The sequence below is a fragment of the Eriocheir sinensis genome, chromosome 42, assembly GCF_024679095.1.
Source record: "Eriocheir sinensis breed Jianghai 21 chromosome 42, ASM2467909v1, whole genome shotgun sequence".
Taxonomy (NCBI): Eukaryota; Metazoa; Arthropoda; class Malacostraca; order Decapoda; family Varunidae; genus Eriocheir; species Eriocheir sinensis.
Genome location: NC_066550.1, coordinates 5,608,973 through 5,626,135, shown reverse-complemented (window position 1 = coordinate 5,626,135; position 17,163 = coordinate 5,608,973). Strand labels below are relative to the sequence as shown.

General features: G+C 41.4%; 1 protein-coding gene and 2 long non-coding RNA genes across 3 annotated transcripts in view; 1 reads left to right on the top strand and 2 right to left on the bottom strand.

Annotated features, from left to right (window-relative positions):
* Positions 1 to 2,362, bottom strand: part of LOC127010203 (putative neural-cadherin 2) — a 139,588-nt gene extending 137,226 nt beyond the window's left edge. The window contains 1 exon segment of the mRNA XM_050884082.1: positions 1,799 to 2,362. Within this exon segment, the coding sequence (XP_050740039.1) occupies positions 1,799 to 2,362 (564 nt within the window).
* A 2,464-nt stretch (positions 2,363 to 4,826) lies between these two features.
* Positions 4,827 to 15,173, top strand: LOC127009859 (uncharacterized). The gene is made up of 2 exons (XR_007762484.1): positions 4,827 to 5,598; positions 14,851 to 15,173. It is a non-coding gene; the product is annotated as an uncharacterized LOC127009859 (long non-coding RNA).
* Positions 6,556 to 9,132, bottom strand: LOC127009858 (uncharacterized). The gene is made up of 3 exons (XR_007762483.1): positions 7,270 to 9,132; positions 6,962 to 7,225; positions 6,556 to 6,917 (listed from the first exon to the last, which is right to left on the bottom strand). It is a non-coding gene; the product is annotated as an uncharacterized LOC127009858 (long non-coding RNA).
* Positions 15,174 to 17,163: the final 1,990 nt, after the last annotated feature.

Below are 17,163 nucleotides of genomic sequence, written 5' to 3'. Positions count from 1 at the left end.
TCTTTGCTTTCCAAGCTACCCTCCTACGGTTTCTATCCTTCTCTCTGTACCTTTATCTCCAGTTTCCTTTCTGACCGTTCAATTTCTGCTGTGGTAGACGGTCACAGTTCTTCCCCTAAACCTATTAACAGTGGTGTCCCACAGGGTTCTGTCCTATTTCCCACTCTCTGTTGTTCATTGATGATCTTCTTTCCAAAACGAACTGTCCTATCCATTCCTACGCCGATGACTCCACTCTGCATTACTCAACTTCTTTTAATAGAAGACCCACCCTACAGGAACTTAACGATTCAAGGCTGGAGGCAACAGAACGCTTAGCCTCACACCTTACTAGTATTTCCGATTGGGGCAAGAGGAACCTGGTGTCCTTCAACGCCTCAAAAACACAGTTTCTCCACCTATCCACTCGACCCAATCTTCCAAACAACTATCCCCTATTCTTTGACAACACTCAGCTATCACCTTCCTCACCACTAAACATCCTCGGCCTATCCTTAACTCAAAATCTCAACTGGAAACTTCATATCTCATCTCTTACTAAATGAGCTTCCTCGAGGCTGGGCGTTCTGTACCGTCTCCGCCGGTTCTTCTCCCCCGCACAGTTCCTATCAATTTACAGGGGCCTTGTCCGCCCTCGTATGGAGTATGCATCTCATGTGTTGGGGGGGTCCACTCACACAGCTCTCCTTGACAGAGTGGAGTCAAAGGTTCTTCGTCTCATCAGCTCTCCTCCTCATACTGACAGTCTTCTACCTCTCAAATTCCGCCGCCATGTTGCCTCCCTTTCTATCTTCTATCGATATTTTTATGCTGACTGTTCTTCTGAACTTGCTAACTGCATGCCTCCCCTCCTCCCGCGGCCCCGCTGCACACGACTTTCTACTCATGCTCATCCCTATACTGTCCAAACCCCTTATGCAAGAGTCAACCAGCATCTTCACTCTTTCATCCCTCACGCTGGTAAACTCTGGAACAATCTTCCTTCATCTGTATTTCCTCCTGCCTACGACTTGAACTCTTTCAAGAGGAGGGTATCAGGACACCTCTCCTCCCGAAACTGACCTCTCTTTTTGGACACTCCTTTGACCTCTGTTCGGGAGCAATGAGTAGCGGGCTTTTTTTTATACTTTTTTCTTTACGCCCTTGAACTGTGTCCTTAGCGGTAAAAAAAAATCGCGTTTTTCTCAAAACTAGTACAAAATGAATATAAAAATATTTTTTGCTTTTATTTTCTGCACGACATTTATGAAACTTTAGGACATACAAGATTATATATCGTACTAATATTCTACAAGATTTTTTTTTTCTAAATCGGCATAGTTTCGAAATATGGGAAAATTATCCGAAAACAATAAAAAAAACATTTTAGAGATTAAAAAAATAGTTTTCAAAAAGACATCTTGACAAATTATTAAAATAACAATGAATTATCAGATGTGCGCGTCACAAGGAAATCACTAAAAAAAAATTGTCTGAGAAAAAAATTATTCAGTTTTCATAAAAACAACGAAAAATAGTTTTCTTAATTTTTCATTTCATCTGATCAGCTTGAAATGTTCATATTTTAACAGAGGCACTAATATATACAACATTTAAACTATTCATGACCATAGATGCAATTTTAGTCCACGGCGGACTTTCCCTTACATATGCACTGTACTATGTTTTGCATGACTTCTCTGTGCACTCTCCTCTTGTCTGAGACTTTGTACTGTTCTCCCTGTACACATCAAATGCTATGTGTGTTTGTGGAGATATCCTGTGTTGAATGAGTAACATGGGACAAGAACCTACTGGCCATATCTCTGAAAGTGATGGGCAGTGTGGTAGAGGGAGCAGGCAGCGACTGGATGACAGCATGGCCATCGTATATCACAGCATCAACATGCTTGTCCAGGCTGGTGATTTTGTCTCCCGGAATCAGTTCTTCAAGCTTATGCATGGTGTCTGATTTTTCACATGTTACCATTGTACCATCATCATTGAAGATGCTCATGGGCACAGGGGCATTTTCAAATGCCATCACCCTTTGAAGTGGGACCTTCTTGACGGCATTGACTGCTAATAGGCGAACATACATGGTTTCACCCTTGATAGACACAGTCTTTGACTTGATTTTGACTTTTTTTTTCATCTCTTGCATGGTCTTGATGTTTGACCGAGGTATGGGTGCATAGAAGCTCTTTGGGTTGTCAGATGCCAGGTTAGAGACAACGTTATCAGCCATGGTGGTGCCCTTGTCAAGTGCACTACAGAGATTTTTCTCTATGGCATCTGGTGCAACTGCTGCTGTAGCTATGTTGATCAACTTTGTGGATGCTTCGGAGATATCAAAGGGATCTACACATGGCCCCTGAAGCATGTCACGTATCTTCTTCACATCAGAATTCCATCTACTAGTGTCAAATGCTTTCGTCTTTGTCTGTGCTGGCTGGTTGTCATCAGGCAGGCTGGTACCTGTACCCTTCTTGAATTTTGCAGCAGTGACAGGTCGGGCTATAAACCACCTTACTAATGCTTGGCTTCGCATTGTAAGGCCAATGATCCCTCCAGCTTTCTTCATATCTTTGTTCTGTGTTGTTTCCAATGCATAATCCAGCCAAACACCATTGAAGTAGCCATCTGAGAGCTTAACCACACACCCTGTATTGGTGAATTCTGTGGCAGTCTCCTGTGGGAGATGCCTCATCTGGTGCAGAGAGACTGGCCCAAGGAATCACATACATGTGCTGTTTTTTTTTCTTAGTGTGCAACAATAACTACTTTATGCATTGTAAACTAAGGTGAATAAATAATAAGCTGACCATCGTTACCCTTGGGGCATAGTTTTAAGGCTTAAAATTAATTGTTTAGCACAATTATAGTGAATGATCATGAATTATATTGTGATTTGTAGATAGGATATTGGACAACTATGATCATAGTCTTCAATCTATATGAGAAAGTCATATTTTATGATTTTTTTATGATTTAGGGGGAAGGGTAGCTAAAAGTGATCAGCAATGACTCAAAAGCAATGCTTCTTGCTACCAATGCTCTAATAGCATGTAGGGGATGTTCAGGCAAATTTTAAAACGTGTTTGAAAGCAAATTCTTGAAGCATTATTTATTGAGAGGCATTATTATGACTTGTCAATTTTACAACGAGGGTCAATTTTAAGTATATTTTTTACATTTTATTGATAAATAACCTATTTAGGGAATTGATTTAATGCTAAAACACTATAGTTTTATTAGTTCTCCTAAACATTATAAAGTAATATCATTTGGAGCTGTTTTTAATGATTTACATGAAGATTCTGAGCCCCGTTCACACTGTGCCGACTCTGGGCCACGACTACTCACGACTCTAGGGTACACGAGATCTTGGGTGTTGATGTGAAAGGGTTGGGCAAGTCTTAAAAGAGGTCTAGAAACGGTCGCCGAATGCTAAGCGGACTTCGTGAGGGGAGTGTGCAGTCGCGAGGGTTAAACCCCGTTCACTCTGTGCCGACTCTGGGCCACGACTACCCACGACTCTTGGATACACTAGGTCTTCGGTACTGATGTGAAAAAAGGGTCGGGCAAGTCTTGAAAGAGGTCTAGAAACGGTCGCCGAATGCTGCGCAGACGTCGTGAGGGGAGTCTGGGGTCGTGAGGGTTAGCGCGAAAAAGAATTCCATGCTAAACTTTCACGACAGGAGTCAGCAAGAGTCTGGATCAACCGTCACTTCCAGTTGAGGTCTGAGGAAGGTCGGGGGCAGTCGTCAAGACAGTCGTCAACAGTCTTGGCTTATTTTGAGACAGTCGTGACGACTATCGGGAGCATTTATAAATATTTTACCTTTTCCTGTCGGCACAGTCGTCTGTGCCGACTACTTCAGAATGATGAGGGACTGTCGTGACGACAGTCTGCGCCTAATGAAGGACGTTCATGACGATTGTCGGCTCAGAAATATTGGCTAACACTGCCGCCATCAAGAAATTAATATTTTCATTTTGCAATCACAAGCACAATAACTTCTGGGCATGGTTACGTTTCACTGGCACAAACTTGGGAGCCGCACAGTACGCACGCACTCCTGCTTCCTCGATCTCTCTTGTGCTGAATGACATAACTAGGGTTGCACCCTGAGGTCAGAAAAATGTGAAATGCAACAACTCACTCTGGATCCAATACGGAATGGATCCATATTTAAAGGAACGGGTGGCAACCCTAAAATTTCTCGAGCATGCAATGAGTGACAGCCGCAGCACGCTGCTGGTGGAGGCAAGAGGGAGGGACGTTACGTCGCGTGTCTTACACGTATTTTAGGACGAAATTAGAACATTTTTACGGACTGGTTTTGTGATTAACCGAAAAATGCGCTCACTACAATTTTTAGATACTGAATTTTTTATCTGCTTGACTATTCAGACAACCAAATACGGAACAAATGGCGTTTTGAATTGGTTCAAAACGGACCGCTACATTTCACTCGGATACAGAACGATTCCGTATTTTAAGGAACGGGTGACAACCCTAGAAGTAGACACAACGTAGTCTCGGCTCATTATTGCTTATATACCCCAGGACCCATGAAGACTGCTATTAAGATGTCTACGGTCAAAATATCCTATTAAAATTTTGGGTAAAATTCGGCGACAGTCGGCGAGGCTGTCGCCAAGACAGTCACGAAGACCGTCTGCCTACTCCTTGGCACCTGTCGGCCAGCTGGTCGAGCAACCAGTTGACACACAATCTGCGAGAATGTCAAGACCGTCTGCGACTGTCGCCCAATCGGTCGGCAGATTCGTAGTTGTCGTATGTCAGGACCCAGAAAACGAGGAAACAGAGGAGCGAGATATACAACTGTGTAAACACCTGACAGGACAAACACTAACAAAAAGGGTGACATATATATAAGTGTAAACATCTCAAGTACAAAAGAGGGGAAACAACGAGGGTAAAGGAAAACAGATACCCAGAGAGGAAAGGCAGGTATACAACTGTGTAGACATCTGACAGGACAAACACTAACAAAAAAAGTGACATATATAACAGTGTAAGCATCTCAAGTACCAAAGAGGGGAAACAACGAGGGTAAAGGAAAACAGATACCCAGACTCAGATACAGAAAACAGATGCCCAGTGGGCGTGGTCAGAAAGTGTGAACAACCATTGAAAAAGACTCTGACCCGTGACGTCAGTCGTGGCGACATGTTATGAGCCAATAATTTAACAGAAAAATCACTGAGGGAGTGTCTTAAGACTGACTCACGAATAGCAGGAGAAGTAAAACAATACAACATAATGAGCTAGCAGATGGGTGTGACAGGAAGTATTGGCCATTGGTTATGTAGAAAATTAAGGGCGTGTCAAGGATGTAAGTCCGCCTAAAGCAAAGAAAAATGTGGCCTAGAGATCAGTGGTATGAGTAGACCGAGCTTGGTTCTCGCCTCAAGCAGACCTGCTACTCACTCAGCCGAGAATGGCTGTTGTGATCTTAATCGTGAGTAGAAATTCGAGAATCTAAGGGAAACCGACTGTATTGTCCTGGAGATTATAATGTAGGAGATGTGAAGTAGGATTGTGAGTGGGACAGGATTGTGATTATTTGTTTGCGATGTAAAGCAAAGGTAAAACCACTGGGTGTGGTAAAATTGTGTTTCCATGACTTGTAGTAGATTATACTACAGGAATGTGTTATTAGGATTTTGTGAAGAGAGTACATAATGATTGTGATGTAAGCAGAGAGATACAAACCACTGCTTGTGGAACGACGAGTGTTATTATTATTGGCAACAACTGAGCACATATTGTAGTATTATGTTTAAGACATGTCGTTTGTCATATGTTGCATCCATTGCTGAATATGCCAGTGTTATGATCGTCTGAGCATAGAATATTGCGTAAGGCAATTACTTTCATTTAATTTTAAATAAATGTATATTTACTTTTTCCCTTGTTTATCCCCGAACACCAGTCTCCAATAACAACTTAAGCCGGATCACGCTGCCAGGGATACGAGACGGTGAGATCATTTATGGAGTAATTAATGAGTGATAAAAGAGTTGATTTAATACAAGAAAAGAAGGGTCTAAAACTGGCGGCAGCGGTATAGGGATAAATAGGGACATGTGCTTACAGTGCTTTTGTTTAATTTACTCTGACGAGAAAACGCCTCTTATTTTCATTAAGCTTTGCTCGTTTTAAGTGGCGGAAATAATAGTGACGATTTAATTATATAATTAATGGTTCTTCCGGAGGACATGGACTTTGACGATATGGTAATGGAAACTCTGGCCAACCACTGTTGTTCTGTAGTGCAATGGGTAGCACACGCGACTCAACCGAGAATTCATGAGTTCCTTCCCGGGCGGAGTGGAGAGGGATGGGCAGTCTCTCTCCACCCGCACCGTGGACCACTCATCAGTGAGAGGGTGTCAGGTGACAGGCACCGGCAGCGTCCCGCCTCCCAGTTTTGTTTGTTTTAGGATTGTTACCCCAGGATGGAGGGGAACACGGGGCTCTACGCCTCACAGGGTGGAGGTGTGCCGCGGCGGGCATGCAGCCATAGAGTGACTTTATAAAGGCCTAACCCGCGTCCCCCAGGTAGGAAGTGTAGAGTATGATCTAGAAAAAATGTGAAATACTAAGAAAAGTGTGAGCTATGGATAAAAAGTCAAGAATACAAAAATAAAAAAAATGAAGCATATGGACAATAGTGTGAAGTATTAAGATAAATGTGTGAAGTAAGAGAATCAGAGGAAGAGGAGGCCAGGGTAGTGCCCCCCTCAGTTAACTACTACAAATAACATTAAATAAATAAATGAATAATAAATAAATAAATAAATATGCACACTTGCAGTGGAAGAAACGGAAAATGAGCGAAGAACAAAACAGGGAGTAACCTTTAATATAATAAGATGAAGGCTATAACGAACAAGGGAGTAACCTTTAATATAATAAGATGAAGGCTATAACGAAGAAGGGAGTGACCTTTAATATAATAAGATGAAGGCTATAACGAACAAGGGAGTAACCTTTAATATAATAAGATGAAGGCTATAACGAACAAGGGAGTAACCTTTAATATAATAAGATGAAGGCTATAACGAACAAGGGAGTAACCTTTAATATAATAAGATGAAGGCTATAACGAACAAGGGAGTAACCTTTAATATAATAAGATGAAGGCTATAACGAACAAGGGAGTAACCTTTAATATAATAAGATGAAGGCTATAACGAACAAGGGAGTAACCTTTAATATAATAAGATGAAGGCTATAACGAAGAAGGGAGTAACCTTTAATATAATAAGATGAAGGCTATAACGAACAAGGGAGTAACCTTTAATATAATAAGATGAAGGCTATAACGAACAAGGGAGTAACCGCCTCACATAAATATAAGGAAAAGAAGGCTATAACGAACAAGGGAGTGACCTTAAAAATAATGAAAAGAAGGCTATAATTAACATAACTCAAGAGTAACTTTGTTAGGCAGATCGCACTACTCATGATAATACATATGCAAAAGTGGCAGCACTCCTAGAAACAGGAGCGTGTGTGAGTTTTAACGGATGAATTTATTAAAGAATTAGGGCTCGCAGTAAATAACTGTGAAGCGAAACCCGTGAATATTGTCTCTGTGCAAAGATACCATATTGAAAATGACGGTAAAAGACAAGTTAATATGGAAGGAAAAAGTAGTTTCCAAGACTTATTGATAACACGCGATGTAGATTTGCCGACTCATATTATGTTGAGTACTGATTTGTCGTGTAGCACGAGATTATTTTGAAAACATTGCAACTAAATGAGGAACAAAAGAACGAAGCTTAAAACTGATAATAGAAGGGGAAACCATACAATTATGCCAGGAAAAATATGTCTTATATCTAGAGGTGAAGGATCTTAGCTAAATGTAGATGGAAATGAAGAAGGTCTCACTGAAAATAAGGCCGTACGTTGCCAAGCAGCGGAACCTTTGCAACTGCATGCATCTGTTGCAGGTTACATAACGCTAGTGACGCAACTACAGGCAAGTGAAGCTTTATTTGAGCCTTGTGTTAGTACTCCTCAGGCTAGAGTCTTGTGCTCAGGGATAGTTAAGTTAACCCCTTCATCTGACAATCAAAGATCTTATGTCACTGTGCCGTATTTGAATATTGAAAGTGAGTGTAAAGATAGATGATAATACAACGTTAGGATTTGTGAAGCCTGTCACTCATGAGCTATACGCTGATCTGCCACAAGTATCTAGTGTACAGACTTGACTTGACTTGAAGCCCGCAGAGCTTGAAGTAAGGAAGAAAAGCCTCTATCAAATTGTTGACGCTAAATTCCCAAGTGAAGAGAGAGAATCAGGTTTTAAAGTCCTTAATAGATAAATATATAACAGTGTTTTCCACAGAACAAGAACCATTAACAGCAACGCTCTATTTTTTTAAGCACCATCAAGCAAAACACTGATGAAGTAGTGTACAGGCGTTCATATAACATTCCTATCAGTTATCATGACAGAGTAAATAAACAACTTATATCGCTCCAGCAACAGGGTGTGATTCGCCCTTCGCGATCACCCTATAATGCCCCACTTATCCCAGTGCAAAAAAACATGGAGTACTACGACTTTGTCTGGACTTCCGGGCACTTAATAAAACACTACGGGACGACCGGTACCCACTCCCTAATATAATTACCATACTCAATCAATTGGGAGATAGTAAGTTTTTTTTTCATGCCTAGACTTGAAACAGGGTTACCATCAAATCCCCCAAGATGAAATCAGCAGAGAAAAGACGGCATTTTCTTCTCCAGCAGGACATTGGGAATTTACTTCCCTCCCCTTTGGCCTTAAAACAGCCCCGTCCTGCTGCAAGAAAATAATAAACACTGTCCTTACAGGACTATTAAGCAACAAGGTTCAGGTGTACCTTGATGACATAATTATCCTGGGCGATACATTTTATAATCACGCAGATAACTTAGAACAAATTCTGGATCGCTTAAAGGAAGCCAAACTGACTCTTAAGATGGAAAAGTGTAACTTTTTTAAGGACAAAGTAGATTACCTGGGCCATGCCATCCGCTCAGAGGGAATAAGACCTCAATCTAGCAAGCTGGAGGCCATACAAAACGTCCTGGCCCCCCAAACTGTTCATGATTTACAGTCATTTCTTGGACTGACTAATTATTATCGCAAATTTATTGCAAATTATTCACAAATTGTTGCTCCTTTTCTAAAGATTTACAAAGGGAAGAAAGGTACACAAAAAATAAATAAATAAATAAAAAAATAATTAAAACTCCACTCATATGGACGGATGAAACAAAAATTTCGTTCTCAACCCTTAAGGATAGAATGCTTGGTACAGTCACTCTACGCATCCTACTACAATACTGGTGGAGTATTGCAATAACAGGATAATGATGATAAACTAAGACCTGTATCTTTTTTTGTGAGAAATTGAATACGGCAGAACAGCGGTACAGTATAGTTGAACGAGAGGCTTTAACTGTAATTTATGGGTTACACGTAAACCGCCCATTAATACTGGGTTACCCTGTTGAGATCCACACGGGTCACAGACCTTTAATCTGGTTGTTACAGGTAGCTAGTCCCAACGGCAGGATAGCTAGATGGCAGACTCTCATGAGTGAGTATGGTTTCACAATCAATCATTTGCCTGGCAAGGAAAATATAGTAGCAGATTTTTTTTATCAAGGATGAAGGCTCACAGGACACTGAGATTGAATTAGAAGGACACGCGCGATAATGTTTGTGGATGGGGAACAACAAAAACCGTGGAACACGTGGATAATGAGGGGCAAGGTATTGCACTAGTGCAGAAAAGAAACAGGCGCCGAAAAATTAGAAAATAAAATATATGATATGTATGGACCTGAATAGTGAGTGTATTGGCCACACACTTGACTGGAGTATTCAGGAGATTAGTGAGCTGCATGATGAGCAGCCAGCATATAAGTTTGCTAAAAGAAGGAAGCCCCATGAATGAAAATTGAGCAAAGACTCAGAGAAAAAAGGCATAATGTGAGATGCCGCCCCTGTTAGAGGTACAGGTGGAAAATATGTTATATTGTGTTGAAGATGGGCATAATGTGAGATGCCGCCCCTGTTAGAGGTACAGGTGGAAATTATGTTATATTGTGTTGAAGATGGGCATAATGTGAGATGCCGCCCCTGTCAGAGTTACAGGTGGAAATAAATGATGTGTTTTAGTGAGTCCGTACGGAGAAGCCACTAAGGTGGTGATTCTACCCCCAAGTATTTCAAGGCGATAACTCTGGCTCATTCGTCGCCACTGCAGGGCACGGAGGAACCAAAGTTACGTTATGTCGGTGTAGAAAGTTCGCTTTCTGGCCTGGAATGAAACGGGATGTAGAAAATTATGTAAGGAAGTGCGTCATGGTAGTCGTTTTAAAAGTGAGTTGGGAACTTGCACCCTGCTCCTTGGCGGCAATATCCAGACGTCACCGCTCCTTTTGAGAGAATACACATGGACCTTGTGGGTCCCATGGGTGTATCGGACAATGGGGTTCGATACGTAATGCCCATAGTTGATGTTTTTAAAAGGTATTTGATTATAGTACCCTTACGGAGTAAGGAAGCCCGCGAAATGGCAAGGGCGTTGTACGTGGATGTTGTTTGTGTACACGGTGTTCCTCAGACAGTTGTTACAGATCAAGGTTCAGAGTTCGTTAATTCCGTGATGCAGGAGATAAATTGGAAGCTACCTGTGCGACACGCGAATAACGGCTTACCATACAAATGGGAATGGAATAATAAAGCGCGCAAATTATACTGTTGTTAACATTTTGAGGAGAATGTTTTAGGAAATGTGTCCGTTTGGGATATAATGCTACTTATAGACATCTTGGCCTATAATGCTGCGTATTATCGCACCATAAAGGAGTCCCCATTTTATCGAGAGAGACAGAGAGAGGATTTTTAGAGATCCTCCTGTACCCTACACTATGTTAGAAAAAATTCAGCAGCCCTGGTATGATATTTACTCCTATAAAGAGGAAATGGCTGTATTTGCAAGGAAAGTTTATGATATTTACTCCTATAAAGAGGAAATGGTTGCAATTGCAAGGAAAGTTTATGATATTTACTCCTATAAAGAGGAAATGGTTGCAATTGCAAGGAAAGTTTATGATATTTACTCCTATAAAGAGGAAATGGTTGTAATTGCAAGGAAAGTTTATGATATTGACTCCTATAAAGAGGAAATGGTTGTAATTGCAAGGAAAGTTTATGATATTTACTCCTATAAAGAGGAAATGGTTGTAATTGCAAGGAAAGTTTATGATATTGACTCCTGTAAAGAGGAAATGGCTGCAATTGCAAGGAAAGTTTATGATATTTACTCCTATAAAGAGGAAATGGTTGTAATTGCAAGGAAAGTTTATGATATTTACTCCTATAAAGAGGAAATGGTTGTAATTGCAAGGAAAGTTTATGATATTTACTCCTATAAAGAGGAAATGGTTGTAATTGCAAGGAAAGTTTATGATATTGACTCCTATAAAGAGGAAATGGCTGCAATTGCAAGGAAAGTTTATGATATTGACTCCTATAAAGAGGAAATGGCTGCAATTGCAAGGAAAGTTTATGATATTGACTCCTGTAAAGAGGAAATGGCTGCAATTGCAAGGAAAGTTTATGATATTGACTCCTATGAAAAGGAAATGGCTGCAGTTGCAAATAAAGTTTATGATAGATGCCAGGTTTACATTGGAAAAGGTAGAGAAGAAATAGAAAAGAAATACAAAGCTTCAAAATCAAAACTATCAACGTTGGAGACAGTGTTCCTCAAACGAGACCACAGAAAAAAGTAAATAAAAAGTTGTAACTTATTTTTGATGGACCCTACAGGGTAATAGAGAAGATCAGTGATATAATGGTAAAAATTATAAACCTCAGGACTAGTAAGGTTTCAACGGTCCCCACAGATAGAGTAAAAGTCCTTCATGAAGATTGCATCGACGTGCAGCAATGTCCAACGATTAGGCGAGCATACCCTTTAAATCCAGAGACAGACACTGATCTATTCTTTGCATTGCTCAACCCTGAAATCGCTGAGAAAACTTCTACCGAAAATAATGACTCGTAGCGGAGAGGTGACTGCTACTCATGACACATTAAATAATGTTCGTTCTACAACAGCAATAAACAGCTGATGCACAGGCCCTACCTTCTCAGGTTACTCCCAAACTTTCAGAGCCACCTCGGCATAGATAAAGCCTTCGCTCTTCGACGGTACAAGAGTTGCCTAATGTAATGTCAAAACTATTACGATATAGAACAGGAATAATGCATAAGGATGAAAATGCAATAATTGAGCGGAAATATGACGAAATAAACCACAGATTGATTTGACTCTTTCGGTGTACGACTCATTGACACAACAGGAGTCCCCAACACGTGCTGGCCAAAGTTTCACACCAACATACTATCTATATTATAGTCCTCACAGACAGAGACTATAGTACCGTTTAGCCTCACAGAAGATATTTTAGCTACATTATAATATAAAGCACGGATTTTAACTGCTTCATTACTTGAAATGTTATTCAAATGTCACCTGAGTATCCAGCTGTAAAAGCAATAAAATACACACTCTTTAATTTTGAAAACGAATTCAGTTTATTGTTGCATCACCTAAAAAAAGTTTTAGGCTATGTGATGACTACTATTCAAAACAAGCTGCATGCTTCTATGAATTATAGAGAAAAGAAAAAAACGGGAAATAATTTTTTTGAGGATCCTTGTCTAATAACCTATTTGGTACCGCGACCCAGGCTCAAGTTGATGCTATTCATGAAAAAATAGAGGACTAGAGTCATTAACTGAGAATGATTTTATATAGTTAAATGTTTATTATGGAAAACTCAACATCATTAAGTAATATGCATGCCATGCAATCTGCCTTTAACAGGCTATATTCAGCTGTAGATGTATTGAACCAAGTTGTGCGCCATTTTAGTATAGACTATGGCATTAGGAAGAGAAAAAACTCCTACAAGAATTGTTATATTTTGACTTAGCATTGAGACACATAAGACCAGGTATACAAGATTTATATTTGAGTCTGCAGGCTCCCCTGCAAACATACATAACTCCAACCATTATGTGAAACAAACAGTTGTTCAGTACATTAAAGGAAGCCTAGGATCGGCCTCCAGGTCTTTTGTGCCTTGCAGTTCTTGATTTTTTAGCTCTATATAGGGATGTAATAACTGTCCTCCAGGACAACGGCTTTGCACGATTCTCGTAATTTCTATTTCACCAAACCTTTGCGAGGAGATCCGATTGACACCTTTGATGTCTTTCGAATCGACTCCCTTCCATTTTCTGTGCAGAATAGCACTTACTTTCTTATGTATAGTGTTGATTCAAGATGTATTGCCTTCAGTGAGAATAGGAAAATATATTTTATGCTTTCTAGTATAAAACACTGTAACAAGAATAACCATATGTTAGTTTGTCCTCCCACAGGCCCCATCTATGAGGCTAGTAACGCAGCCTCTTGTGAATCGGCTGCTTTCTTGACACATGAGTCAGTGATCAACCTCTGCCACACAATAGTCTTGAAAACATTTCCCCCTATGTTTTGAAAGATCCTGGCTACTGGACCTGTTCACTTGCCTCCCCCATCACTCTGACACTCACATGCCCTACCCATCCTGTAAACAGACATACTGTCAGCCTGACGGATAATGGGATATTGATGCTTCGGCAAGGTTCTCTTCGCAGTGCTGAGTCCATCCCCCTACAGGAGCTAACAGCTGGCTTGCAGCCCCTAAATTATGTGGTCGAGCCGGATCAGCCCTTTCAACCCGCAATCCATTGGTGGATTGTCTTCGCCATTGTCGTGATCCTGGTTCTTCTGGTGGTGACGTCTGCCGTGGGGTATTCCTATGTCCTACGCTACGCACGACGCCGCCTAATTCCAGACTCGAACCAACTGCAGACATTGCAAGGCGTATCTTCTCCACCAACACCTGTGAGATCTCAGGGGCGAGATCTTCCGGAAGGGGAAGTAATGTCAGGACCCAGAAAACGAGGAAACAGAGGAGTGAGATATACAACTGTGTAAACACCTGACAGGACAAACACTAACAAAAAGGGTGACATATATATAAGTGTAAACATCTCAAGTACAAAAGAGGGGAAACAACGAGGGTAAAGGAAAACAGATACCCAGAGAGGAAAGGCAGGTATACAACTGTGTAGACATCTGACAGGACAAACACTAACAAAAAAAGTGACATATATAACAGTGTAAGCATCTCAAGTACCAAAGAGGGGAAACAACGAGGGTAAAGGAAAACAGATACCCAGACTCAGATACAGAAAACAGATGCCCAGTGGGCGTGGTCAGAAAGTGTGAACAACCATTGAAAAAGACTCTGACCCGTGACGTCAGTCGTGGCGACATGTTATGAGCCAATAATTTAACAGAAAAATCACTGAGGGAGTGTCTTAAGACTGACTCACGAATAGCAGGAGAAGTAAAACAATACAACATAATGAGCTAGCAGATGGGTGTGACAGGAAGTATTGGCCATTGGTTATGTAGAAAATTAAGGGCGTGTCAAGGATGTAAGTCCGCCTAAAGCAAAGAAAAATGTGGCCTAGAGATCAGTGGTATGAGTAGACCGAGCTTGGTTCTCGCCTCAAGCAGACCTGCTACTCACTCAGCCGAGAATGGCTGTTGTGATCTTAATCGTGAGTAGAAATTCGAGAATCTAAGGGAAACCGATTGTATTGTCCTGGAGATTATAATGTAGGAGATGTGAAGTAGGATTGTGAGTGGGACAGGATTGTGATTATTTGTTTGCGATGTAAAGCAAAGGTAAAACCACTGGGTGTGGTAAAATTGGGTGTTTCCATGACTTGTAGTAGATTATACTACAGGAATGTGTTATTAGGATTTTGTGAAGAGAGTACATAATGATTGTGATGTAAGCAGAGAGATACAAACCACTGCTTGTGGAACGACGAGTGTTATTATTATTGGCAACAACTGAGCACATATTGTAGTATTATGTTTAAGACATGTCGTTTGTCATATGTTGCATCCATTGCTGAATATGCCAGTGTTATGATCGTCTGAGCATAGAATATTGCGTAAGGCAATTACTTTCATTTAATTTTAAATAAATGTATATTTACTTTTTCCCTTGTTTATCCCCGAACACCAGTCTCCAATAACAACTTAAGCCGGATCACGCTACCAGGGATACGAGACGGTGAGATCATTTATGGAGTAATTAATGAGTGATAAAAGAGTTGATTTAATACAAGAAAAGAAGGGTCTAAAACGTAGTCATGGCGCCACTTCAGAAAATGATCGTTGAGACTCTTCAGACTAGTTGTCAGCATGTCTGCGACATGCTGGCAACTAGTTGGCCAAATGTCCCAGACAGTCGGGAATCATGCTGGCTGACACCAAGACACCCGAAAGAACTCCCCCAGTTCTTAAAGTGTGGAAGTCGTCTTGTCAGATCCAAAAGTCGCTGGGTTGTCATGACCCAGACTCGGCACAATGTGAACGGGGCTTTAGCGCGAAAATGTATTTCATGTTAAACTTTCATGACAAGAATCGGCAAGAGTCTGGACCAACCGTCACTTCCGGCTGAGGTCTGAGGGAGGTGGGGAACAGTCGTCAAGACTGTCGTCAACAGTCTTGGCTTGTCTGGAGACAGTCGTGACGACTGTCGGGGCCATTTTTCAAATTTCTGTCATTTCCTGTCGGAAATCGTCGGTGTCGACTACTTCAAAGTAATGAGAGACTGTTCTGACGACAATATTTGCCTAATGAAGCACGTTGGTGACGACCGTCGGCTCAGAAATATTGGCTAACACTGCCGCCATCAAGAAATTTATATTTTCATTTTGCAATCACAAGCACAACAACAACTCCTGGGCATGGTTACGTTTCACTGGCACACGTTTGGGAGCCTCACAGCACGCACGCGCTCCTGCTGCCTCTTTCTTGTGTTGAATGACACAACTACAGTAGGGTTGCCACCCTGAGGTCAGAAAAATGTATAACGCAACATCCCACTCTCCAATATGGAATGGATCCATATTTAAAGGAACGGGTGGCAACCCTAAAATTTCTCGAGCATACAATGGGTGACAGCCGCAGCACGCTGCTGGTGGAGGCAAGAGGGAGGGGGAAGGAACGTTACGTCGCGTATTTTACACATTTTAGGACGAACCTTGGCAAATTTCACGGAATGGTTTTGTGATTGACCGAAAAATGCGCTCACTACAATATTAAGATACTGAGTACGATCTGCTTGACCATTCAAATAACAAAATGCGGAACAAATGGCGTTCCGTATTAACTCAAAACGGAACGCTACATTTAATTCTGGATTACAAAGCGATTCCGTATTTTAAGGAAAGGGTGGCAACGCCAGAAGTAGACACAGGGGAGTCTCGGCCCATCACAGCCTATACACCCCAGGACCCATGAAGATTTCTATTAATTAAGATGTCTACGGCCAAAATGTCCTTTTAAAATTTTGGGTAGAATTCGGCGACAGTCGGCAAGGTTGTCGCCAAAATAGTCGCGAAGATCATCCGCCAACTCCTTGGCAACTGTCGGCCAGCTAGTCGGCCAACCAGTTGACAGACAAACTGCAAGACTGTCGTAAAGAGTGTCTACCACTGTCGGCCAATCGGTCGGCAGATTCGTGGTTGTCGTAGACATGGCGCCATTTCAAAAAATGACCGTTGAGACGTGTCTTGAGACTAGTTGGTAGCATGTCGCGGACATGATAGCAACTTTATTTATAGTTGGACGAATATCCCAGACAGTCGGCAGTCATGGTAGCCGACACCAAGATGCCCCCCAAAATCCCCCCCAATTCTTGGAGCGTGGGAGCCGACTTGTCCAATCCAGAAGTCTCTGGGTTGTTGTGGCCCAGAGTCGGCAAAGTGTGAACGGGGATTAACATGAAAAAGACGACATTGAAAAGAAAAAAAAGAGCGAAAGACGAGGAATCAAATGAAAGACAAGATTTGAAGAGGCATGAAAAGAGGAAAGTCGCTTAAAAAAGACTTGAAAGGCGACTGACTGACTGAAGAGATGTGCAGAGTGGGAGAAGATAGAGATGAAAAATGAGATAAAGCGTGTGTCAGCCGGTGAAACACG